This window comes from Delphinus delphis, chromosome 11 (assembly GCF_949987515.2).
Source record: "Delphinus delphis chromosome 11, mDelDel1.2, whole genome shotgun sequence".
NCBI classification, from domain to species: domain Eukaryota; kingdom Metazoa; phylum Chordata; class Mammalia; order Artiodactyla; family Delphinidae; genus Delphinus; species Delphinus delphis.
Window position 1 is genome coordinate 94,182,757 of NC_082693.1, and position 27,165 is coordinate 94,209,921.

Below are 27,165 nucleotides of genomic sequence, written 5' to 3' on the forward strand. Positions count from 1 at the left end.
GTATAACATCTTATACATTTATGTGAGCTTTGAAGCGACTCTCACAAACTTAGCACTTAAAAAGTAATTATTGTGTACAAAGGATCTCTCTGTATTATTTCTGTATTATTTCTTACAACTGCCTGTAAATCTACAGTTATCTCAACCAAAATTTCAATTTAAAAAATAATTATTGAGGGTGGGAGGGAGGTCCAAGAGGGAGGGGATATGTGTCTGCATACAGCTGATTTACTTCATTGTATAGCAGAAACTAACACACCATTGTGGAGCAATTATACTCCAAAAAATAATAATAATAATAGTAATTACTGAAAGAAATATAAATAATTACTCAAGAGCTTAAAAATGACTCCCCACTATCCGATTAAGGCCAAACTCTCCAATTTAACATTCAAGGTCTTCGATTATCCAGCTCCTTATTATCTATTCAACCCAATGTTCTCTTCCAACTATACCATACCTCCTATTCCAATCAAGGTGAAACCTTATTCTTCTGACACACCAGCCTAGTCTAGTTTCCAGACCTTGCCTTAGGATACTCCTCCTACCTGAACGCCATCTGATTCAACCCTTCCCTCCTCCGACTCCTGTTACCTTTGCTAACAGCACTTTTCCTCTTAGGTCCAGCTCTAATCTTACCTCCATTGTGAAGTTTTCCTGACCTCATTTCTTTCTTTTTTCTTAGGATTTTATAATCCTCACTTACTACTGTTATCTCCAACAAGAATGCAAATTTCTTGAGTCTCAGAATCATTCCTTCTACTTCTCAGGAATCCCCCACAGTACCTACCAGAGTGCTAAGTATATATATAATCAGTAATAAATAAATACTTGCTGATTAAAAGAGAAGTCTCGTTAGCCATGCATATTATCAACCCTCAATCATCCAGGCTAACAGAAGAGCCAGTGTATAGAAAGACAACCGGCCGGATGAGTCCAACTATCTTTTAGAGTGGGCAGGAATGCCTATATTTGTATTAAGTACTATGCAGTTGTTTCCAATTTTCCAGGAAGTCACAAAGCTGCCACAAATGGTCTAACTGCACAATTCTTCCCTTGTCAAAGTCCAGAGCCTGCACAGCTTATCATTCCATACTGGCAAACAACTGTATAACTTTTCATCGGTGACACAAAGATAAAAATAAGCAGAGGTAGTCATATTCTAAACATTCACTGGATCTCACCTTCTCCTAATAGGGAGATCATTGTTTGGGCACAAAAGATCATCTATTCTAACTCTCACTGGGCAAATATCTTGTTTGTATCAACAAAGTGCTTTTGTAAATAGATAGAGTGACAATATCAATAAGAATCTGAACAAGAGGCTTGCCAAAGAAAATCCCTGTGATGATCTACTCTTAGGATAATCCAGAATTGATAAAAAGCCAAATTCTTCCCACAGTCCATAGAGATTTGCCCCAGCCTATGGCTATTTTCCCTAAGTGAGAGTTTGTAAACTCCTCAAACTATGGTTAGCTTCTCTTTCTCATCCAACTGGTCAAAGTTTTCTTATAACAACATACCACACATCTGAGAAGCTAAGTTTCTCAGCCTGAATTTTTGTTTGTACCTGGTAAAGCTACAGCTTTCTCCCAGAGGGATTTCAAAATGCCTAAGCTTCTCTCCAGAAAACTCTCTAAATACTTTCAGTAACCTAACGGCAATAGCTTTGCTACTAAAAAATTTCCCAACATCTTTCTGTTTTGGCAGGCCCTGCTGAAATCCCCCTCCCCATAGGGGGAATCTGAGTAAAAACACTACCAGCTTCAAGTTCCCTTAGGCAAATTTCCAGCCCCAGTGCAAGGCCATGAGGTTAAACATTTCTCAATGACGCAGGCTCCCTCAGAGGGAGGAACAAGAAAGAAAAAGAAAAGAAAAATCAAAACTTATTCTTCCCAGTGCAATAAATCAAGAGACAACCGCCAAGTCCTAAAAAATAAAGTATGAGTGAAGTTAAACTATACACTGCTTGTTTTGCCAAGGCCCCTGGTAGAAGCACAGAACCAGGATGAGAACTGTGGGATAGGAGAAAAGGCAACTGCAGAACCAGCAGTCCAGCCAAATAGATAATTCTCTAGGTTCTTCAGAGAATCTCTAGAATACTGATAATGTGTACATTTCCAGCCACTGTATACTTTATGATAACTAGAGCAACTAAAGCAAAATGATTGAATTGGTGGTTGTGGGGTAAGGAAATGTAATCACATATGAAGCAAATCATTATTTAGGATTAAAATGTGTATTAGGTGGAAGGCTGAAAAAACCATAGGAAAGTATGTTTAATCAACTTCTTGGGGAAAGAGTATAAGGCTGATCATAGAGAAAGCAAACTCATCTGAGGGGCTGGGAGGGCTCTTGGGCTTCTGACCGCCTGCAGATAGATAAAAGAATGAAATAAAATCAGAATTGTTGGGACTTCCCTGGTGGTCCAGTGGCTGGGACTCCGAGCTCCCGATGCAGGGGGCCCGGGTTTGACCCCTGGTCAGGGAACTAGATCCTGCATGCCGCAACTAAGACCCGGCACAGCCAAATTAATCAATTAATTAATTTTAAAAATCAGAATTGTCCCCTCAGAACTCATTTATAGATCACAGAACTTTAGAGTTAGAAAGGGCCTAATGCTTACAAGAAAATGCTAATAATGAAAATATTGTTACATCTGTACAGCACTTCCCCTTTCAAAGTACTTTCATTCATTTAGTCCTTAAATAAATTAAATTATTATGTACCTGCTGTGTGACAGGAACTGTGGATATAGAAATGAGACACCATCCCTGCATTCAAGGAGCTTACTGCTGAGCTCTGCTAGGAACAATAATGCAATAAAACTAACCCTCTGGAGGTCTGTCCCAAGTACAGGAAGAGCACAGGAGAAGGAGCACCTAAGCCCATCTGGAATCAAAGACAGCATGCAACTTGGAAGAGGGAGCCCTGGAGCTGGGACTTGAGCAGAAGTTAGTCGGCTGGCAAACAGAGAGAGGAACGGTCAAGGCAGAGGGAAGATTATATGCAAAGGAATAGAAAGTTAAAAGAGCACAGAATGTTCTGGAAACTAAAAGCAGTTTAGCACTGCTGGAGACTGTGAAGTTAGAAGTGATAGGAGGATAATTAGTCAGAGGCCAAATAGACAATATAATAAAGTATAACAGTTTAAATTTTACCCCATAAGAAATCGAAGCATTCTGAGAAAAATAAAATGATTAGAATTGATTGTAAGAAAAAGTATCTTGGTAGCTGTAGGAAGGGCAGACTACAGAAGAACCAGGTTATAGGCAGAGAGACTAGTAAGAAGGCTACTGAAACCACAGTGAGAAACGATGACAGTCTGATCTAGGGCAGTGAGACAAAATACGAGAAGTCAAAGTAAAGGGAGAATCTACAGAACTCAGAGACCAAACAGATGTGAGGAATATAGGCAAAGAGGAATTGAGAATGACTCCTAATTTTCTGGGTAGGAAACTGGTCTCGAGTTAGGGAACGCAGGGGTAGTCGTGGGGACTGGTAACAGCAACTTTAAATCTGTAAAAGCCTGAAGTGTACGTAGTCGTCTAGATGTCCAGGTGGAAAGAAGCAGTAGATTAAATGAAGCTACTAGAGCTCAGGAAATATGGTGGGGCTAGAGATATAGATGCAGACATCCTGAATAAGTGGTAGCTGAAGCCACGAGTTGGGATGAGATTGCTAGGGAGAATGTGCAGACTGAGAAGAAAAATGGGTCACGGACTAACCCTGGGAGAAACTGACATTTAAGGGACAGGAAGAAGAAGAGAAGACTGCAAAAGAGATTCAACAGTGGACAGAGAGGTAGAAGGCAAGTTGAAGAGAGAATGCTGTCTATAGTTTAGCTGCCCAGATCTGAATACCTTTCCTATTTGGGGGAAATTCCAAGATAGGGGGAAGGCAGGCCTCTCTTCCTACTACAGAGTCCCTCTCTCTGCATCCTGGCATCCAGCTCACAAATACAACCCAAGTCCAGCCAATCAGATCCTCTCATCCAGAACTTTGAAAATTGGGGAATGACACAAATGTGGAAAATATAATCAGAAATTATCCCTGGCACTATGGCAAGTATCTACCGGTGGCACTGCCAATAGCTGCAGGCATTCACTGGAGACCAGGCCAGCAGCAGTGGCAGAGAAAGTCCAGTAAGCAGTGCCAGTGACAGAGTCCTCAGCAGACTAGTCCTGTGGCATGGTCTTCGCTATGTCTTGCCTCGCTCAGTTTCTGCTCACTTTCCAACCTTTGTTAGACAGCCTTCTTATTAAGGCTGTGCACTATCCAGTACTCTTCCAAAAAATTGATTTTATGCTTAGATTAACCAAGATTACACAAAGAACCCTGAGTAGTATAGAATAAGGAGAGAGCACTGAATAGGGTCAAATGGTAAAGAAAAGTCAAGTAAGAGGAGGCCTAAAATGGGCCCACTGCATAGGGTGACTAGTAGTCAGCAGTGTTCTTGTTGACACTGTTCACATGTGTTACCTCATTCCACCCTCACAACACCTTCTGAGGAAAATAAAGCAGGTACTACATCTTTATTTTATGGTGAAGAAATTGAGACTAAAAAAGATTAAGATCGTACAGTTCTTTTGACTATCCACAGTTGCTCTCAAGAAAGTTACTTGACAGATGCTCATTAAAGGAGATGTTAAATGTCTACACTAATTCTTACACTGAATGTCAACTAACACATGATGATGATCACATATGGTCCCCAATCCTGGACTTCCAGCTTCTTCAATTCTGGCAATATAAAGAGGATCCCAACAAAAGCACTAGGATTCTCATAGACAACCACCCAGAAACATACCTCAAGGAACATGAGGCTCCTTGCCATCACCCTTCCATGGCTCATTCAGGGTACCTTGGCCACTACTTAAAGAATATATCATCAGCTACAAGGACTCCTCAAGTGGAAGGGATCTTCTATCCCTGACCATGAGAACCACTGTGGGAATGAGAGGTTGAGAGTTTTCAGAAGAAGATGGTTATTTCTCAACTTCATTCCTTTGGGATATGTCACAGCCAGGAAGGGAGAAATTGGAAATAGCAGCCTTCACAAGCTGCCAAATCCATGTCCTAGTCCCAGGGGATAATTAGCCAGTGAGGTTCTGTAGAGCTGATGTAATGTTGGCAGAGGCTAATGCTTTATGTTTGAACATGTAGCCTCTTGATATTTAGCTACAGGGCTAAAAGGGATGACATCCTGCAAAGCCAAGAACCCACAACACCACCACTTAGCAATTTGCATCTTTAAAGTAATTTGTGAACTAACTGATCCGTCTTTATTATGAAGAGTGTACAAGAGCATTTGTTAAACTATACATTTTCTAAATCTTATTTTATGTAACTCTTTTACTAGGAAAAGAAATTTCCAAACACCTCCAAAGAACAAAGATAATTTAGAAAGCCTAAAGTAACAAAAGAAAGAAATTAGAAGGAAGGAAAGTTTTCCTAGGAATAAAGTCTGTTTGTGGTACTTTAGTCCCACTACCAGCACGCCAAGTTTAAGGCTGTCTAATGTTCTTATGAAAACAATTTTTGAAACTGAGTAGACTGAGACAAGCGCTTTCAGGAGCGCCACATATCTCACAAGAGTACTCTGAAATGCAGGAGGTAAGAAATCAGTGGGCAAGAAGCAGAAGTATTCAGACATTAAACTCTTGGTTTGAGCTTGAGCTTTTAAATTGCAAAATGAATGCTTGCCTCTTTAATAAAAATTAAGTCCTTTGACTTAAATATGCCATGATGATCTCCCAAAGCCTCAGACAAAATTAAGTATATTAAAAAGGAAAAAATTTAAATTCTCTAATCAACTGGCCAATACATAATGCTCCCAAATATGTACTAGCTCCTTACTTGAAGCAAGAGATAACTTTTGGTTCAACTTGGGGCAGAAGTGTATCTAGTGACAGAGATACAAATACTCTGTAGTTTATATATCTTGACAATTTCACAAAAATTGAGAATGACTTTTCTCAAAATGAATGATGGAGAGGGAAAGGCGGTACAAAAAACCATGACCCTCTACATCTTATAAAGGAACTAGAGACTCATCCTTAGCAGGATACTCTGTACTTGCTCTTCAAGAAATAGTTGGGTTGGGGAACCTAATACCAAATGTTCCAAGAGTGGCTTTCTTCCCAATCTCTCCAATATTTCACGTTCACTTCATTCACTCATTAACATTTATTCAGCACCAACTAGGTATCAAGCTAGAGATGCTAGATACAAAGTGGCAAAACAAAATTAATAGGTAAGATAAAATTAAAATGGACAATAATAGGTAAGGCCTTCATACAGTTTATAAACTAGCGAGGGAAACACACATTAAACAATCAAGAAGTCCCACAAATAAACATATAATCTCTAAGTATAAATGCATGAAGAAAGAGAGAATGAGAAAGAATGAAAATAAGCAGAGGGGAGGGACACGCTAGGGGGGCATTCTCTGAGACCCTAAGGAAGGATAGAACCTAGAAAGCAAAAGGAAGACGATCAGGAGGTGCAGCTGGAGGAAGAGGCAGGAATGGAGAAAATGAACCATGAACGCTGAGAAACTCACCTACTATTTCATGAGTACAAATACTGACTTCAGAACTAGATATCTAAGCTCTTATCCTAAACTATCTAAACTAGCATATGATCCCTATGCAGGGGACCACGTTTTTCTAGATTCTCAAACACTTTTCATGTAACACCTATGAAATTCTAAGAGTACATCAAAAAAATAGTTTTCCTTCAAATTTATCAAGACTTTTCTAAAAACATTCATACTAACCACCTTAGTTGGGATTAAATATAAATTTAGTAACACTGAGTCAGTTGACCAAAAGCCAAGCTGCAAGGGGATCTTTAGCATAAAACTAATGGGAGATTATTTGCAAACATCTGGACTGACTTAGCAGATATAAAACTCAGCTGTTAGGATGTTCTGAAAGCTCTATACTACAGAGCTCAGAAGAAAAGGGGGAAGGAGGCAAGGGGACCGTTTTTTCTTACCAGAGTCAGCAAGGACGTTCACACAGAAAATGTTCCTACTCTAAAGATATACAGATTTAAATTTACTTCCTACCCACAGAAACTATTTGCAACATCGGAAAAAATTTCTAATGCACGTTTATGGCAACACACTCAGGAGGTTTTGCTTAGTTTCAAACATATGAAGCTGGTTTGGGCCATGGGTGTTGAGTCAGAAAACTTGCTACATTGCAATTCAAAATAGCGTCCTTTCTAATCCTCATGAACAGGTACAAGAATCACTGTTAAAAAGAGGGAAGCCTCTAGGCAAAGGTTAGGGCTTGTATGAAGGCTTTCTAAGTAGGGTTAAATGTAGGGGAAAAGGTCATCCCTATGTAGAGAGGAGATCTAGGACAAGAAAATTTAATACAGATATTCAAAAAGAAAAAAGTTAGAAATGTGTTTAACAATTATGTCATAGTGTTCTGGGGGTGCGGGGGATAAGGCAGGGAGGGAAGAGGGTAAAAAAGAAGGTAGGCTATGTAATGAAAGAACAGGACAAGGAACCTAGACAAGCTGGGTACCTGACAAGAGCTACTATATATTTATTGGGGGATAAAAGTTCACGTGGAAAGCATATAATGTAGTGGTAAAGAGCATGGATTCTGAAGCCAGACCATCTGGGTGCAATCTTAGTTCTACCACTTACCAGGTGTGTGGACACGTTCCTTTAACTACTTTGCCCCTCAATTTCACCATCTGTAAAATGGGATAATGAGAGCATCCATTTCACATAGTTATGGCAAAGATTAAAAGAGCTAATATATGTAAGGAGCTTGGAACACTGGCACATGGTAAATCCCATTTAAAATGTGTTAGCTACTATTATTTTATTTTAAATATATTTCTATATTTTTCCTGGAATTCTTATAAAATCTACTTAGAATTCCATACTCTATAAATGTGTCTCTTATGTTTTGTGGTTTGTTGCATTGTCCTGTTTGGTCTCTACTAGTTTTTTTTTTTTTTCTTTCTTCTATTAAGCCACATATTAAAGAGAGATGCAAAAATGTAAAACAATGCCATTCTCTTACTAATTTTTTATTTTAGAAAATATAGCTATTTTTCTTAAAACATGTTATCTATGTTAACATATTAAAGGGATTTTTATTTAAGTATAGTTGATTTACAATATTGTGTTAGTTCCAGATCTGCAGCAAAGTAATTCAGTTATATACATACATATATATAGTTTCAGATTATTTTCCATTATAGCTATTACAAGATATTGAATATAGTTTCCTATCTCTACTAAATTTTAATGATTTGTTTTTCAAATATAAGGCTGTCTTGCCTATGCTTAAGGGAAATAATAAAAACTTTCTTCACCTGTGGAGAATTTTAAATGGGAAGTACTCTACTCCTGGGTTTAGGCATGGTTAGGCCCAAGAAATGAGTGAGGGCAAGGTAAGGAAACCTCAGGGAGAAAGCTCAGGAACCACCTACAGAGCTGGTTTTGCTAACTTAGAGATTATCTTCCACAACTGTTCTCAAACCTTGGAGGTTTTTGTGTAATATGGCACACTTCCTGACAAGAGATCAGGGAGACAGAGGTGATGTGGGTGGGAAAGAAGTTCTCCCACTTGGGGTTTTGTTGTGTTTTGTTTTTTTAAGCATTACCTAGCAGTGCTACCTCCTTTTCTCCTTTTGGCTTACTTCCTTCGAGAGTAATTTTAACTCCAATCTCCTGGTGCCCAAATTAGCTCAGGGTACTCCAGAGTATATGAAGGTGAAAGGCAATCAACCAACCTGAGTTGTTATACCCAACGGAACATTTTTCTGTTGTTCATAAAAGGAAAAAAGCAACAAAAGCCCATAAAATGTTCCACGAACTTTAAACTTTAAAAAATTTTTTAGAATAATCACACCCACTCATAGGTTTTGAAAAGCACAGCAACAGAATCACAATAGTTCAAAAGCGTAAGAGTACAGTCTGACTGAAAATGATCAATCTAATTTCACTTTGTAAACTGACTAAATGGAAAAGGGAGATAGAAATTAGCAATAGAAGTCAGAGTCCACGAAGTTAATTTTTTAAACAGTTGTTAGCCTTGTATTTATAAAGATGAGAGAGTTTTAATGTAAAGGTGACTTTAAGCTTAAAACAATCAGAGATAATTTTACAAGTTTTTGAAATCAATTTTATTGAAGTTTAATCTAGATATGACAGATTTACCCATTTTAAGCATACAAGTTCAATGCCTTTCGACAAATGTATACACCTGCGTAACCAATATGACACTCAAGATACATGACATTTTCACCCCCTGAAGTGCTCTTATGCCCCTTTGTAGTTAACTTCTCTTTCCGCTTCTGGCCCCAAGCAACAACTGATAGGCTACCTGTCACTCTTAGAGAAAGCTGCATTGTTTTCCTCAGACTTTTTTTTAAATTGAGGTATCATTCACATTCTATTCAATTCACCCATTCAAAGTCTATAATTCAGTAGTTTTTAGAATATTCCCAAAGTTGTACAACCATCACCACTATCTAGTTCCAGAATATTTTCATTACCCCCAAGAAATCCGCATCTATTAACAGTCATTCCCCATCACTGTCCTACCCCCCACCACCAAGTCCTGGCAGCCACTAATCTTTCTGTCTCTATGGATTTGCCTATTCTGGACATTTCATATAAATGGAATTATACAATATGTGGCCTTTTGTGTCTATCTTCTGTCACTTGGCATGTTTTCAAGGTTCATCCATTTTTTAGAATAGTTTAGTACTTCATTCCTTTTTATTGGTGAATAATATTCCATTATAAGAATATACTACATTTTGTTTATCCATTCATTAAGTGATGGGCATTTGGGGTGTTTCCACTTTTGGCTAATGCTGCTATGAACATTTGTGTACAAGTTTTTGTGTGGAGCGATGTTTTCAGTTTTCTTGCGTATACACCTAGGAGTAGAACTTCTGGGTCATATGGTAAATCTGTTTAACTTTTTGAAAAGATGCCAAACTGTCTGTGTTTTCTTAAACTTTTTATTTTGAGATGATTATAGATTCCCACCCAGTTTTAAGAAATAATTCAGAGATCTGGTTTACCCTTCACCCAGTTCCCCCCTCAATGATAACAGCTTGCAAAACTATAGTGCAACATTACAACCATGATACTGACACTGATACAGTCAAGATACAGAATATTCCATCACTACAAGGATCCCTCATGTTGACCTTTGATAGCCACAATTACTTTCCTCCCAGCATCACCCCATCTCAGTCCCCAAGAGGCATCAATCTGTTCTCAATAACTATCATTTTGTCATTTCAAGAATGTTATACACATTATTCCTCCGTGCTACAATGCTGGGTACTCAGTAATTTCAAATTGATTCATTGCTATACCTAATGGAAAAAATCATTTTAAGTACTCTACCTATTTTCCCTAAGGGAAAATGCTTGGGCAGCCCACTGTTCAATAGTTCTAATGTCATGACTTGATTTTATATGTCTCTTCAATATGTTTTTAAGGGATTTGGAGTACAGCTTTAAACATCTTCGAATGCTAGTTGGGAAAACCCATATCTTTGAAAGTTAAATTACTTTGTGCCTTAAAAACGTGAATTTCACAAATAATTTTTGTTGGAATGATGTGTGTGAAATAGCTATAAATGCTTGCTATTTTTCCCAGTTTTAGGACTTTTTAATATTTGTAATTTGGTAATACTCTTTTAGAAACACTATGTGTGTGTGTGTGTGTGTGTAATTATATTCCTAGTCATACTTCTTAACAAAAAATAGTTTGAAACATAAAAAAAAGAATGTTATACAAATGGAATCATATATGTAACCTTTTCGGATTAGCTTTTTCACTCGGCATGATTCTTTGGAGAGCTGTCCCAGGTGTGTTTTATGTATCAACAGTTTGCTCCTTTTTTAAAAAAAAAAAATACACCAACAGATCGTCTTTACTTCTTTCACCTGTTCACCTCCAAAACGAAGTCAATAAAAATATCTGTTGGAACAACACGCTTCAACTTTAATACGCACCTGAGGACCTTGTTAAAATAAAGATTCTGATTGCATGTCTGAAGTGGAGCCTGAGATTGTGCATTCCTAACAGGCTCCCAGGTGATACAGATGATGCTGGTCCTTGGAACACACTTTGAGTAGCAAGGTGTTAGAAGGGTTAGCAAGGTTATAGCATCTGTTTGGATAGCCTACTTAATGTTAACACCATAAATTTTCAATACTCTACACAGCCAAATATTTTATAAATTAGTCTTATGGCACTGATTTGAGGAATATAATTCTTCAGTATAAGTGCTTCAGTTCCTATCTACAAGGCAAAGATGAGGGGATATGAATTTTGGCTTTCTGATAAAGAGTAGATGGACTGTTAAGAGGATTTTCACACCTACCCTACAAAGAACAAAATATACTACAGAAAGGTACTTTTAAACAACTGAAACATTTTATACTAAAACCACTATTTTATGCCTAAGAGAACTCAGATTTTTCATACCCATCAAAAACAAACAAAAAAACTTAGTGTGTTTTTAGTTCATAAAAACTTTGCTGAAAGGTTCAGCAAATTGAGAGTAAGTTACCATGCACGGGAAGGATCTGCAGCTCTGCCAAGAACATGACCTAATACAAACACTGCGAAGATAAATTTCAATAAATCTTACAAAATAGAAACAAAGGCAAAAAATATAAAAGACGTTTAGACAAACTAGACTGGTCAGATGGAACAGCCTAATGGGATGGAGTGCCTCCTTATCATTCACTGTTTGGTCAATGGAGTGCTTTGACGGCAGAGGTCCCAAAATCAACAGCTCTAGCTCCTGATCCAAGACACTACCCTTCCAGCCATTTTCTGCCTCTTTCAACTACCTACATGTACATACACACACATACACACACCTATTTAATATGAGCTTTATATCAATACAACAGAAATATATGCTTAAGATGGAAAATTAGAAAGATACAGGAAAACTCAAAGGAAGAAAAAAAAATCCACTGTGAAATCCCACTACTCAGAGACAGTTTTAATATTCTGATGTATATCCTTATAGCCATTTTTTAGGATTATATGGATAAATGGTAAACATTTTCCCACATCTTTAAATAACCTTATGACTACATTAGTACCAATTATATGAATATATCATAAGTTATTTAACCAATACTCTATTGCTAAAATATTGGTTGTTTCTGTTTGTTTCTGTTTTTTCTATCATAAAGAAAACTGCTGGGGATGTATATGCATATGTATACATAGAGCTGATTCACTTTGTTATACAGCAGAAACTAACACGAAATTGAAAAGCAATTATACTCCAATAAAGATGTTAAAAAAATACTGCTATGAGCATCCTTATATATATATATACATACACACACACACACACATATACCTTTTTAAATATCTTTAGAACAAATTTCCAGAAGTACTTCAAGATTAAAGAAGAAAAAAAAAGAAAAAAAAAGATTAAAGAAGAAAGATATTTTTAAAAAATTTATGAGTTGCCAAATATCAAGAGAGTTGTGGCAAGTTGTCAGAATATCCAGGAAGAAATAAGAACTATCTGCACCTAATAGTATTCAAAGCCCAACAACAAAAACCAAAAACAACCACAAGATCATCAAAAACCATACAGCATTTATTATGTACCAGGAACTGTTATAAGCATTTTACATACATTAAGTTATTTAATACTTACAACTTCTTGGGGTTGGTATTGATATTATTACCTTTTTTTTTTAAACAGACGCACCAACAGGCACAGAGAGGTTAAGTAATTTGCCTAAGGTCACAGAGCTGGTAGTAGTGGCAGAGCTAAGAAACCTGGGTTCCAAAGTCTATGCTCTTGAACACTATACCCCTATTCTTCTCAACCTTTTTGACATCAGGACTCCTTTGCCCTCTTACAGTTACTGATAATTTCAAAGAGCTTTTGTTTATATGAGTTATATCTATTACTACTTATCATATAAGAAATTAAAACTGAAAGCATTTAAAATATTTATTTCTTTAAAAAACAGCAATAAACCCACTATATGTTAACATACATCTTTTTATGAATATAATTATTTTCCAAAACAACAAAAAAAAAGCAAAAAGAGTGCCATTTTACCATTTTTGCAAATCTCTGTAACATACAACTTACTAAGACAGCTGAATTTTCATACATGATACTGCATTCAATCTGTTGAGATATCATACCAGCGTGTAGCTCTGGAAAACTACACAGTACACCCATGAGTGGACAATAGTAAAAAAGGCAAATAACACCTCAGTATAAATATATAAAGAGCTTCCATCTCACATCCGCTGGAAAGGTCTCAGGGATGCCCAGAGGTCCCCAGACCACACCTTGAAAACCACTGCACTAGTTACTGCAATGCATGCTACACAGAATAGTTGAAAGGCATGTCCTCAGGAACATACCTGCCTAAAGCATATTCCAAAAACATATCCCAAATTTTTTTGTAAATCATTTACTCAACAATTATTATTAAGTGCATACTATGCATCAGGTACCCTTACAGGCACTGGAAACACAGCAGAAAAACAAAAGAGAAAAATCCCCTACTTTGGGGTATTTATTTTCTTGTAGGGAAAGACAGCAGTAACCAATAAACAAATAAATCACATATAGTCAGTCCTGCATATCCACAGGCTCTGCATCCACGGATTCAACCAAATACAGATTGAAAATATTTGGGGAAAAAAAAAATTCCAGAAAGTTCCAAAAAGCAAAACTTTAATTTGCTGCGCAGGCAACTATTTACACAACATTTACATTGTATTAGGTATTATAAGTAATCTAGAGATGATTCAAAATATACGGGAGGATGCGCATAGGTTATATGCAAATACTACACCATTTTATAAAAGGGACTTGAGCGTCCATGAATTGTGGTATTGGGGGTGGGGAGTGGGCTGGAACCAAGTGGTCCCTTGGTTTCCCCACAGAAACCAAGGGACGACTGTATTCTGTCAGATGGTAAGTGGTATGAAGAAAAATAAAAGCAGAATTTTAAAAAACAGGATGGTCAGAGAAGGCCTAACTGAGAAAGTGAAATTGGAACAAAGATCTGAAGGAGGTGAGGGAGCATGCCATGAGGCTACCCAGCAAGGAGTGCTCAAGCAGAAAGAATACCAAGTAGGAAAGCCCTGAAACAGGAGTACAGCCTAAGGTGTGCAGGGTCAGCTGAGAGGCCAGCACGGCTGGGGCAGAATGAGCAAGGGAAGACGGGGAGTGTAGTCTGAGAGTTACAGGGCTGGGGCCTTGTAAGGACTTGGGCTTTTTCTGTGAATAAGAACCAGTGGCAGGTTCTCAGTGAGGAGGGATACGATCCAACTTTTCATTCTAAATGGAACATATAAGTAAGTAGTGTTTCAAGTAAAAAACCTAAATTTAAACATATATTCCATCTCTTACTGTGTGTCTTGAAGCCTCTCGAAGCCTCAGTTTCCTACCCTACAAAATGTGAAGGTACAGATACCTTAAAATTGTTGGGAAGATCAAATAAGATAATATACATAAAAACACTTTAGAAGTATGATACACTATAAAAATTTCACTACTGAGTTTATTTTCACTATGTAATTGCCACAGATTCCTCTTTTCCTTTTTTTCCCTCTTTACAGAGCCCTCTGTACTCTCACTAGACTGCTGCCACCACCCCATTTATGTGGCTGCCATGAGATTAAGGATGCCCTAGACCCCTAACAACATGAGCTCAGCCTGATACTGCCCTTTAGCTTGTTGAGAGCAAGGCAGAGAACGTTGTTTTTTGTTGTTGATGGCAGAGCGGGAGGTTTTTAATTTTTTTCCCCCTTGTTATTATAAAGAAAATCCTTTCAAAAATAATGCATGTGGTAATCATAAAAGTGAAGTTCCAAAAAAAACAAGACTGTATGAGACTCATCTTTATTTAATTTGGCACCGTTTTAATAAAGCTAAAACTGTGGTTCATGGTCTTGACAGCTTGCCTCATCCAAAAGGAAACAAAAGGGAAGAAAAAAAGATAGAGACAGACAGACAAATTCAAATTCCTTTGATCTAGGTCCTAACTCTAAGGGGACCCCAGATAAATTAATAAGTCAGAGAAAGGGCAGTAAGACACAATCCAGAATACTGATGACAACATCTGTTTGTCTGCCTACCTGTCTTCTGAGATCATCATCAAGGTATGAGATCAGCACTCAGGCCAGAGACGGCAGGACAAGATGGAGGTGAACCAGGGAACCACAGGGCCTGTAGCACCTGACTCCACTTCCCAGGGGCAGGAGGTAGACACCCAGGCACTGGTTTTTATCTCTACCTCTTAAGATGTGAGTCACTCTGGGTAGTGGGAGAAACCTGCAAGGGAAAACCCAAAGAAACCAAGATCTCTGGGGGAAATTATAAACAATCTCATACGTCAAAGGTCTCTGATGGTTTCCTTGTAAGTATGTTATAGCAGAAAGAGCACTGTCATGGGAGTAAGGAAATGAATTCTCCTTCCATCTCTTCCACCAATTAATCATGTGACTTCAGGAAATTAACTAACCTCAAAGAGCCAAATTCCTCATCTTAAATAAAGGAGAGGACAAGAAAATACCTAAGGTTTCCTTCAAGCTCTAAAATTTCTTGAACATAAACAAGAACATATTTTTAAAAGCCCATATTAATATTTAGAGTATTAGTAGATCCAAAAGGTAGTTATTGCTGAAGGTTCTGGAGTTTTTCACTAGCGCTATAGACCCCTGAGTGATGTGAACCCAAACAGGGGGCCCTTCCTTAAAGAATTAATGTATCACCTAAAAGGGCAAAAGTTGTCTGCCCACCATCTTCCTTTAACTTCATTTTTATGAATTACTCCTCCTCTCTCTCTAACCCATACTATTATAAAATATACAGGTCAGAGGTAAACTGTAATGATTAGGGAACCAGAAGTTAAATAAATATGCAAGAATTAAGTATACAAACATCAAGGAATGAGAGAGTAAATGGACCGAGGAAACACTTTTATATGGTAGCATGTATGGGGTACACACATAAAAAATTTTAAAGGTATATACAGTTAAAAGCAAACTAACAAAGCAGTTTTCTAAGGGACAAATCGAAGAGGGTAATTAGAGGACTTTAGTGTACACTGTGCTGCATTTCTCAGGTTGGATAATGTGTCCATGGGCTTGTGTGTTCTATATACTGTTGTAATATGTACTCTACATGTTCTTTCACAATTATGGGGTATCCCATAATCATAATAAATTTAAAAGAGAACTCCATTCTTTTGTGGAACAAAAAGTCTCTTCTGTCCCAATCCCCCAGCTCTCCATCCCTTCTCCCTAAGGCAGTCACTGTTGCCAGTTTCTTACAGTCCTTCCAAAGATATCCTACACAAGACAAGAGTGGGGAGGGGGGATGTAGGGTGCGGATGGAGTCTGTGTGTGTGCATGGGTGGGTGGGTGTGCAGAGATATGCGCACAAGAGAGATGGAAAAAACAAACCGACTCCCTAACCGTGCCTCATCCAGATCAGGTGTGTATCCTGTGACCAAACATACCTAGGAAACTGCTTCAATCCCTTTCTCTACAAAGGAACTATGATCCACTGTTGTACAGTTATAAACTAGTAAGAAGACTGCACTGGCTGGATGCAGGGACAGGGCCTGCCTGGTCAAAGCCTTACATATTAGCTATCAAGGGCTGAGCCCTGGCATTCCTTGGTTCTAAAACATACCAGAGTCAGCGCTGTGCCCCAATATTCCCTTGGTCTTAGCTTCAGAAATCCCAAATGTCCATCTCAGATAATTAGTTTTCTAATCACAATGATCTAGATAGGTTTCCATAGGGGTGATAGGTGCTTTAATCCTCTGTGACTTGATCAGAACACTTGGATTTAGCAGTACACATCGCAGGAAGAGAGTGCACGCTGCACATCCTGAGATGCGAAAGAACTTCAGTTTTGAAAGCTGTGCATTCAACAGCACACGCTTAGGGCAAGGCCTGGCTAAGATACAGGATGATAGTTAGAGGATTCATGTCTTAATACAACAACAGATCTTAAAATACTTTCATAAAATCTTGATTTAGGACGCTTATGCCAATTTATTAGGGTAAGTATGCCAAACCAGATTTCTTCATTCATTAAAAAAATAAAATACATGGGGCTTCCCTGGTGGTGCAGTGGTTAAGAATCTTCCTGCCAATGCAGGGACACGGGTTCGAGCCCTGGTCCGGGAAGATCCCACAGGCCACGGAGCAACTAAGCCCGTGCGTCACAACTACTGAGCCTGCGCTCTATAGCCCGCGAGCCACAACTACTGAGCCCACGTGCCACAACTACTGAGCCTGCATGCCACAACTACTGAAGCCCACGCGCCTAGAGCCCGTGCTCTGCAACAAGAGAAGCCACCGCAATGAGAAGCCCGTGCACCGCAATGAAGAGTAGCCCCCACTCACTGCAACTAAAGGAAGCCCGCGTACAGCAACGAAGACCCAACGCAGACATACATACATATATACACACATAAAAAGAAAATACATACTGAGTGTCTACCACGTGCCAATGTCAGGAGCCAATATATGGATGAATATATAGCCTTCGAGAAGCTAATAATCTAATTAGGAAGACATGAAAAATGATAATTAGTCTACATTGTAAAGGTGGTGCTGCAGGAACAGAGAGAAGGAAGGGCTGACTCTGTTGAGAGAGGTTTCACAGAAAGGCACCATCTGTACTGGATCTCAAAGGGTCAGAAAGAGACCACCAGCAGTGAGGAGGATGAAAGTCTCCTCATGCAAGTATGCCTCACCAAAAATCTCCCAGCTTCAAATACTAAATGAAAACACAATGTATCCTGGAACTTTGCCGTAACATTCAGTATATTAAAGTTTAATTTAGGGTGAAAACCTTATATCTTGAATCTTGTCAAAGGAGTTTCATTACTTTAAACATTTCATTAAATAGTAGTTTCACCTATAAAGCACATATTCATGGAAATCCAAATACCTTATTGCTGGAAAACCTACAGCTCACATAGTCTAAATGTCTTGACTTTATAGAAAGAATGATAGGCTTCTTTTTTTTAATTAAAGCTTCATAAGAGATGCTTTTTCATTTCCTATCATAGATACATCTATTATTTACTATTACAATCCAGTATAATGGTTACAGCTTTAGAAGAAAACAGTAACAATTTTACAAAGCAACACAGTACTAAGGTTTTTGAACATTTAGGAACCACAAGTACTAGAGCAATCAGTTTGCTATTACTCCTTTCTATACCCAGTTTCCCTTTTATGAATATATGCAAAAGAAAAAGGTCCACATACATGCTATTCTCTGCAGACCTTTCATTCTACCTGTATCCAATACCCCTGTCAATTTCATCCATACTTGTCTTACATACTATTATCCTTTAAAAGTTTTATGAAGTAGCTGGTCCAACAGATGGGTGGCTAGCCCTACCCAACATATGTCACAGGAAAAACAGCTCTTAGGCAAGACAAGAAAATATTAAGTAAGTCCCTTTCCCTTATCCAGCTAGGAACAGTGAGATCCCAGCTCAGAAAAAAGCAATCTTTTAACCTTTATTAAGAAAAGTTACTGGACTGAGATTATCTGTAAGTAACAAGATGATCAAAGAAGGGAGAGAGAGTCCAAATGCTAACTTCTACTTCCTAAAATAAAATATGTACTTGCCCACATACAGCAGAGAACCAGGATACAGAACAGGGGAAAAAAAAAAAATCTGAGTCATTTTAACTGGGAACTATTTCATCAAAGACAGATGGGAAACATTCAGATAAGCATACTATCTTGTTTAGAACACAAAGCTCAAAAGATCTGTGGGAGGAAAAGGAAAGGAACCTGGAATGCAGAGCATACATGAACAGAAAGACTCAACTAATAAACGACTCATCATGATCTTATTTGTAAAACCAGAAAAAACAGAACAGGAGCAATATCTTTCCTTTCTGTCCATACCCTGCCCATAAAGTGTAATGTGATAGCATCTGATTGTGTCTTCAGATGGATATCTGTGTCTTTCAACATACTATCTAAGCGCTCCCCGAGGAGAACAGTGAGACCAGTTCTGCCTGAGACAGTATCTGCCAGCACCAAGGAGTCTAATTTTCCTTTGAGTGAAGGCCAGTGGATGGGAAGAGGTCCCCAAATGCCACTTGTATGAATCTTTCAAGATATTCTCTGAAACAGGAAAACACTACAGACTACATTTTAGTAGAAGTCTAAAAATAACAAAAGAACATACCCTATTTTTAGATATCTAACTTACAAGTTTAAGAACACTAGAAGAAATCATTAAAAACAAACTGGGATTTTTAAAATGCTTTAAAAGATACTTTTAAATTGGGAAAACTGTTAAGAGATAGAATTTCAAAAATCCTGCATTCCTTCTGTTGACTGGCTGCCTCCTTGCTCAAACTTCCTCATCTCCAAAACTTAGAGTCCCAATCCTACATGTTAGCAAGAGGATTTCCAAAGAACCAGAAGATGATACAAATAAAAGATTTACCACAAAAGAGAAAAACAGCTAAGGAAAAATTTTAAGACACGCTTTCACAAAGAGCCATTTAAAGAAGAGTGTAGATTAGTGATAAAGACAGTACTGTATAAAACAGCAAAAGCAATTTAATTATCCCTCATTAAAAGCAGCACCACAGACAATAACAAAATACTTGATTAAAGAAGACAAGTCGTTTTTTCTCACATGTCTCCTCACTGAACAATCTTAAGATCGGTAAGCATCTAATTCAAAGCTATGTCTGAAGATCTAGAATTTGCAATCAGGAAAAAATTATTATTTTTTACAATAAAATCCTGAAAATGCAGTACATTTACTGGACAATTTATATTTACCCTCCCTCTATCTTCCTCCCCATCTCCATCCAACCCTAGTACAAACATGCCCAATGTTTTTTTAAGAAAGCTATGGCAAATAGGATTTGCAGGCAATACGGGAATTACCGGACTGTACAGCCATCATTAACATCTCAGGTTCCAGTAGCGTCATGACAGGTTCTTCTCAGAAACAAGAGCCCACAAATATAATGAAAAAAACCTCAAAGTCGCAGAAGAAAGATGTTGTCTTCGGAGGCTACTGAAGCTTTCATAAATTCAGTCTCATGCCTTATGCTCAGATCAGACTGTGAGAACTCACTTCCCTTCTGAGTGCAGTTACCAATTTATCCACCCTTCACACAAGTCAAGATGGCACAGAGTTGATTTACTGCCGACAGGAAACCAAAAAGCACTCAAGTTAAGACATATGAAGTGTAGTTAGAACAGTGAGTGAGCTCCTCCCCTTGCTATTCGTCTCTGGGGGGAGGGGAGAGACGGACAGAAAGACCTTCAGAAAAGAGATCAACTGCTTTTTTCCCCCTCTCTTTTCAAGAAGAGAAGACGAGTGTTTTGTTCAAAACCTTAGTATGAGGGACTCTGCTGCTAATGCAGTTCAGAGCAACAGATTAAACATAATCCAAACAGCTCAATCTTGTGAAAGACACAGCCCAATTACTGACCCATTAATGGGAGGTGGGATGGGATCAGGCATATATAAACACATACACACAAATAAATATGTACGGTGAGTTAGTTTTCTGAAAAAGCGTTCTAACGGCTTTTTCATCTGTGGTACTTATAGATAACAGGCTAAGGAAGTTGAATGTTTAACTACAGAAGCACAGATATTTTCTCCACTCCCTCTCCAATTAAAATATCTGTTTTAAAAAGTCATCTGAATACATTCCGGAGCTATAATCTGTCTTTCAGATCTGCCAAACTCCTAAAAGAGCTCCTTACTTGTGCCTGTGTAAGACACGGGATCTGTGAATAGACAGCTTACTGATGTTATTGACTTTTCTAAAATGCTTTATGATCTTGCTGGACGTTTGGAACACATAAGAAGACAGTTACAGAAATAAGAATTTCCCTTTCCTCATAAAGAAACTTCAATCCTTTTTCCACTAGCACAGAGCAGGATCTTCTGAATAAAAACGAACAAGAGGCATTTTAATCTTTCATCACAAAAACAAAAAGAAACTAAAATCTTTTCAAATTACAGCAATTTCCATTTATCCAAAATTAAAAACTCATTTCTTCCCTTCACAGTACTTTTTACTGATATTCATAATAAGGATATTAAGATGCCTTTCAGCATATCTGATTGACTTTCTTTTTTTGGGGGGGGGGCTACATTGGGTCTTCGTTGCTGTGCACGGGCTTTCTCTAGTTGTAGTGAGTGGGGGCTACTCTTCGTTGCAGTACGCGGGTTTCTCATTGCAGTGGCTTCTCTTGTTGTGGAGCACGGGCTCTAGGCGTGCCGGCTCAGTAGTTGTGGCACACGGGCTCAGCTGCTCCGTGGCATGTGGGATCTTCCCGGACCAGGGCTTGAACCAATGTCCCCTGCATTGGCAGGTGGATTCTTAACCACTGCGCCAACAGGGAAGTCCCTGATTGACTTTTAAATAGCTGAAAACTAGAAATCCATTTTTGGTATGTTTAGCTAGAATGCCTCGGTTTTTTCTGGGTGACAGCCTGTATCTTGAAAGCCTACTGGGCAAACTCAGCCCAGCAAATGCCTTAATGCTCACGTAGTCACACAAATGATAAATGAAAGTGCTTAGAGGTCTTAAAAGAGAAAGTAGTCTCAGAATGATTGACGGCAATATTCTGTTATTAGAAAAGAGAAAGCAATTCAGATTTGCGGTGGGGGAGATTCTGTGGAGGAGAAAAAACTTCCTTTCTTTCTCACTCCAAGAACATCATGTTTAAAAGAAAAGCCAGAAAAGCTCTATATAGAACTGTGGGAATGACTCAACAGGCAACGGAGTGGCAGCCGGTGTGGGCTAAATGCTGCTCTGAGAAGAGAGAAGCATTCTCACTGGCCCCTTCTCACAACCAAGCTCTCAAACCATTTTATGAAAAACGGGTCAATTCCAACTCTCAGACTACATGATAGTCTGGTCAGAGGTTACCAACTAAAGGAAAAGAATCCCTAAAAGCTTGAGTCATTCCTTTGTCCATATGTGGGCTGGACAATTTGCTGTGTGAGGGTTTTTCAAGTGAAACAAGTTCTCACAGTTCTGTACTTAGAGGAAAATAAATACAAATTATAAGATTCCTGCAAAGAAGATGGTAGGAAGGGCAGAGGGCTGTTCCTCTTCTGCCAAAACTTTTCTGTTTGCTGTAGAAGAGTGCTCGGAATGTCAACTGTCAATATTCCAGCCCGACAGAGATACAGTACTGACAGTCACGTCACGTGGTGGTAGTAACATTAACACATCACATTTCAACTGATTTGTTTACTTTTTCACAGCAACTCCACACCCATTATTTCATCTGCACTTTGGGATAAAAGGAGCTAAACAAAAAGAAAACAATTTTTAAAACAGAAATCCAAAAAATTAATCTTAAAAAAAAAAACAATAAGCAACATAATCTGCCTACTGCTAGGATTTTGCATTCACCCTGAAGACAGCACAGCATCAGACTCAATGTGAAAACTGGTTTTAAAACAGTTTCACAATTCTAAAAGTCTGAACTCCTATGGCAGCTTCAAATCCACTAATTTTTGTGCAAATTAGCAAAATTTCATAGAAAGAGAACTAAAGTAAACTTTGAAAAGGTCTCTGCACACGTGAACATGATTTTCAAGTTGATGGAACCAGGGAAATGAAGGGTAATGATCTTAATTCCCAATAAAATAAAAGCTCTTTTGCTTTTAATCATAACTCTCTAGCTAATTAACAAAATTTTAATATGATCTACAGTCTATTAATCTACTCTAAAGGGACTGCAGTATAGCAATATAGTTTATTCATATAAAGCTTTCCCACCCACCACTGGCTCCCCAAAGGCCTTTAATGTTCATAATCAAGAGGAACTAGACAAGTTCTTATCCTGCTTGATCTTCCTACTGGATTTGTCATGGTTTCCATACTCTTCTTAAAATTTCCCATTTCCCTGACTTCCTTTAAAAATACTACTTTCCTACTTCTCTGACCTTTCCTCTCAGAATTCTAAATCGCTCCTCTTTCTCTGCCCCTCTCAGGAGCACCCCTTTCCTTTCCTCTTGTACATATTCTCCCTGGGCAACCTCAGCCTTTCTTAAGGTTAACCACCACCTACCTACTGGTCCATATCAAGCCCTACCTTTACTTGTACTCTACCAACTATGCATCTCTACGTGGCTTGGCTATCCTAAACTCAGTACGTACAAAAGCTAACTTCCAATATCATTGTTTTGCACCAACCCCTCAAGACACTTTGCTTCTATTTGCCCTAACTTAGGTAACAGTACTCAGGTCCTAAACCATAAACTTAGACTCCCCTCCCTTCAGCCCCAAATATCTAAGTTTAATTAGCTTATAACTTATTTCTCAAATCCATCCTTTTTGTTCCATCCCTACAACCAGTGCTTTATTTTAGGTCCCTAATATTTCTTGTCTGGAGTACAGTAACAGCTTTTTATCGATAAAAACATTATAGAAAAGTTCAAACATACACAAAGGTAGAAAGAATGGCATAATAAGCAGCTTATGTACCCCATCACTTAGCTTCAAAATTTATCAATACATGCCTGCTTCCCCCAGCACCCAGCCAATACCGGATCACTCTGGAGCAAATTCTAGGCATCACCTAATTTCCCCTTTATTCTGTAAACCCAGAAGATAAGAACTATTTTCTTAACATAACTACAATACCACTACCACACCTAAATCTTTTTATAATTCCTCAATATCATCAACTATCCAGTAGATGTTCAAATGTTCCCTCCTGTCTCATAAATTTTGTATAGATGATTTATTCGAATCAGAGTCCAACAGGGACAACATATTGCATTTCATTAATGTATCTCTCTCTCTCTCTTTTTTTTTTTTGGCCACGCCAGGCAGCTTGCAGGATCTTAGCTCCCCAACGAGGGATCGACCTCGGGCCCCGGGCATTGGAAGCATGGTGCCCTAACCACTGGACTGTCAGGGAATTCCCTCTTGAAGCTCTTTTAATCTATAGATTTCTACTTCCTCTTTTCTTTTCTTGTAGTTTATTTGTTGAAAATAACGAGACTGTTTTCCCACATTTTGGATTTTGCTAACTGTATCCCAAAGGTGCCATTTAACATACTGCTCCATCCCCTTTATTTACAGTAAGTTAGGAGTTAGATTCATACAGAGTCATGACCCAATTCAGGTTCAAGTTTTTCACCAGAATATTTTGTAGGTGGTAGTGTGTACTTCAGCAGTAGCTTCTTAACTGTGCTCCTTCTCTCCAGCCTTTGCCTCAATTAAAAATCATCCTTGTTACCAACTGACTCTTGTTCCTCCTTCAAAACTCAGTTTAAGTGCTGCCTTCTCCAGAAAGCCTCCCTGATTACACCCTCCATGGATATGCTAAATAACCCTCATTTATGATCCCTCAGAACCTGTTCCCAACTCTATTACTGCTCTTTACCACATGGTTTAATGCCTCTGTATTAACAGAGCTCACACAGTGTCTAACATGTGACAGCATTCATAAATGTATGCCAAATGGAATGAAAAGCCCTATTTATCTCAGAAAATTCTAACAGCATGGGAAACGTTCATAACCACAAAAGAATCCTTACCTACCCAGAAAAGGCAGGTAGTCTGCTACAATTTTCATTAGAACACATGCCATGTTATTACTTAGAAAACTACATGAGGAAGACTGAAATTATCCACAGTACTGAGGTATAGGGTTAACATAAAAAAGGACATCCACAATAATAACCTCAGGAATATTAAGTGCTAACGACAATGAAAATGCCCAAATTGTAGGGGATGAGTAGGAGAAACCAGAGAAACAGAGCACCTGGCTCACCTAACAAACCAAGCAATCCTTTAAGCACTGAAAGTTGTCAGCTTCACTAACAACTGATATCAATTCCTAGGATGGAATGTAGTATACACAGGTATACAAAATTAAGAATGCCTTTTTGTGATCTCTGTGGGATTTCAGAACACAGAAATGTAATCTTGTTCCTATGTCCACTTCTGATTTGGGTTCTCACAGTACATGCAGGAGTTTACTGACGTTCAGCTCTACAAAGATCTAATCATCATATGGAAATTTCACAGGCTCCAACCAATTAAGTCTCTCCCCCAGACAACTTTGGGTATTGGCCAAAGTGAAAATACCCAAAAGATAACAAAACCCAACACCCAGACAAGTTGTTACAGGTCCTGGGCAGTTTTCATTTCCTGTGAACACAACCTACTATTGATGAGAAACCCAGTCAAGACCTGCAAACCTGGGAGGCTCACACATTACCATAGGTATGCTATTCCTCAGCCTCAGGACAGACGAGGGCTATACCTCCAGCTAACTTTCCAAAGGACGGTCAATGTTAAGGGCTATGATAGCCACAAACAGCCAGCTCATTCATTCGGCATGTCTGAAATACCGTCATTATGCACGGTATCAATGCCAGTGGGGGCACAAAGACAACGATGAAACAGACTGCCACTGCCTCTGTCCTCAAGGGCCTCATAATGAAGTAAGGTAGAAAATCTCTAACCAACAATTTAAAACAGAAGAAATGAAGTGATAAGTAAGAGTACAAACAATGAGCTACACAAACGTAAAAGAAGCAGCAACTGGTTCTGGTTACCAGAGACCTGGATTGTTTCTTAGGGGAAGGATGATGTGAGCTGGCTTTTAAGAAAAACAGTCACCAGAGTTTATCAGTTTCTTTTCCAATTCCCAACTCCACACACTTGTATACCCATGAATCATAAAATAACACAGCCAAAAGAAACCCAGTCTTGACCTAATCCAGCCCCTTATCCAGAGAACTAAGATGAGAGACATGTAAGAAACTCTTCTTTAAATTCCTGACAAGTGGTTCCCAGTCTGTTACTTGAGTACTTGTGGAAGAACCTTAAAAATGATCTTTTAGTGAGAAAGGAAATGAACTGAATGGTCAAAAATGAAGAAACAACTACACACATTTGGGGAAAGATTATTCCTCACTAATCATCAAAGAAATACGAACTGAAATGAAAACATTTCAACGATCACATCATCAAAGTCCTTTACAAATAAGACTATCAATGTTAGTAAGTGAAACTGGCACTCCAACAGGGTTGACATAATTGTAAATTGGTGGGCCACTCTGGAATGGAATGGGACAATGTATTTCTCAAGAACCTCAATTGTTAACAAGGCCTACAAAGGCTTGTGTGATCTGGCCCCTAACTATCTTCTTATTTCACATCACTTTCTCTCTCTCTCTCCACTGACAGAATGATATTCTTTTAGCTCTTCTGTGCCAAGTTTTCCCCAGTGAACCCTTGCCTGTCCCAGACCCCTTTCCCCACCTCCTCCTCTCCCCAGTCTGAACACAGGCTATGCCCTCTTTGCTTTGTTGAGCCAAGCGCTCACTACTTGTGCTTTGGCTATCAGCCTAAACATCTCTCCCTCCCTGACCAACCTCCCCACCTCCCCACACACCTAAATTAGAACCATCACAGTGAGATTTGCTAATCTGTTTAACATCTTGTGCTTTTTTTCCCCCTAAGCACTTACCAAAATTTGTAACTATGAATTGGCTTGTGTAACTCTTCGTTTAATCTTTCTGTCTTTCTCTAACTGTAAACTCCATGACAATGAGAACCTTATCTGTCTTGTTCCTTACTGTCTCTCCAATACTTGGCATACAGATGGTGCTCAACAGTCACTGAATAAATGTTTTCAATGCTAAAACGGTCAAATTCTTTAAGCCAATATTTTCACTTCTGAGGACCTCAATAACCTAAAATGCAGAAAAGGCTTTTAAAATGTTCATCCAAATATTAGTGTAAGTGTGAAAAACAGAAAATGATTCAAATGTCCAATCAGTGGGGAAATGAAATAAATGATGGCACAGAATGGAAGTTCTACACATATTAAAAGGCTACTTATAAGAAGTATTTCAACGACTAAAAAATCTTAAGCTCCAGTGCTAAGTGAAAAAAAGCAGGACACATAATTGAGTCTATTGTATTAGCTCAGTTATTTTTAAAACATACACTTGGAAGAAAACTAGCGGGAAATAAACCATGTGCTAATAAGAATTTTCTCTGGGAGAGGGAAGTTATTTGTGTGTATGTTGTTTGTTTTTTGTTTGTTTGTTTGTTTAAGAGGGAGATTCTATCTGGTATCTGTTCTC

General features: G+C 38.4%; 1 protein-coding gene across 2 annotated transcripts in view; it reads right to left on the reverse strand.

The window, feature by feature from the left end:
• The window catches only part of MRTFA (myocardin related transcription factor A), a 199,854-nt gene that overhangs the window by 84,446 nt on the left and 88,243 nt on the right, over positions 1-27,165 (reverse strand). Inside the window, exon 1 of one of the 2 annotated variants that reach the window (XM_060025711.1) lies at positions 19,962-20,403. The exons of the other annotated variant lie outside the window; for it this stretch is intronic. Coding sequence (XP_059881694.1) covers positions 19,962-20,007 — 46 coding nt within the window. The 5' untranslated portion in view covers positions 20,008-20,403. Of the gene's footprint in view, positions 1-19,961; positions 20,404-27,165 lie in introns of those variants that run through there. 2 annotated transcript variants of the gene reach the window in all.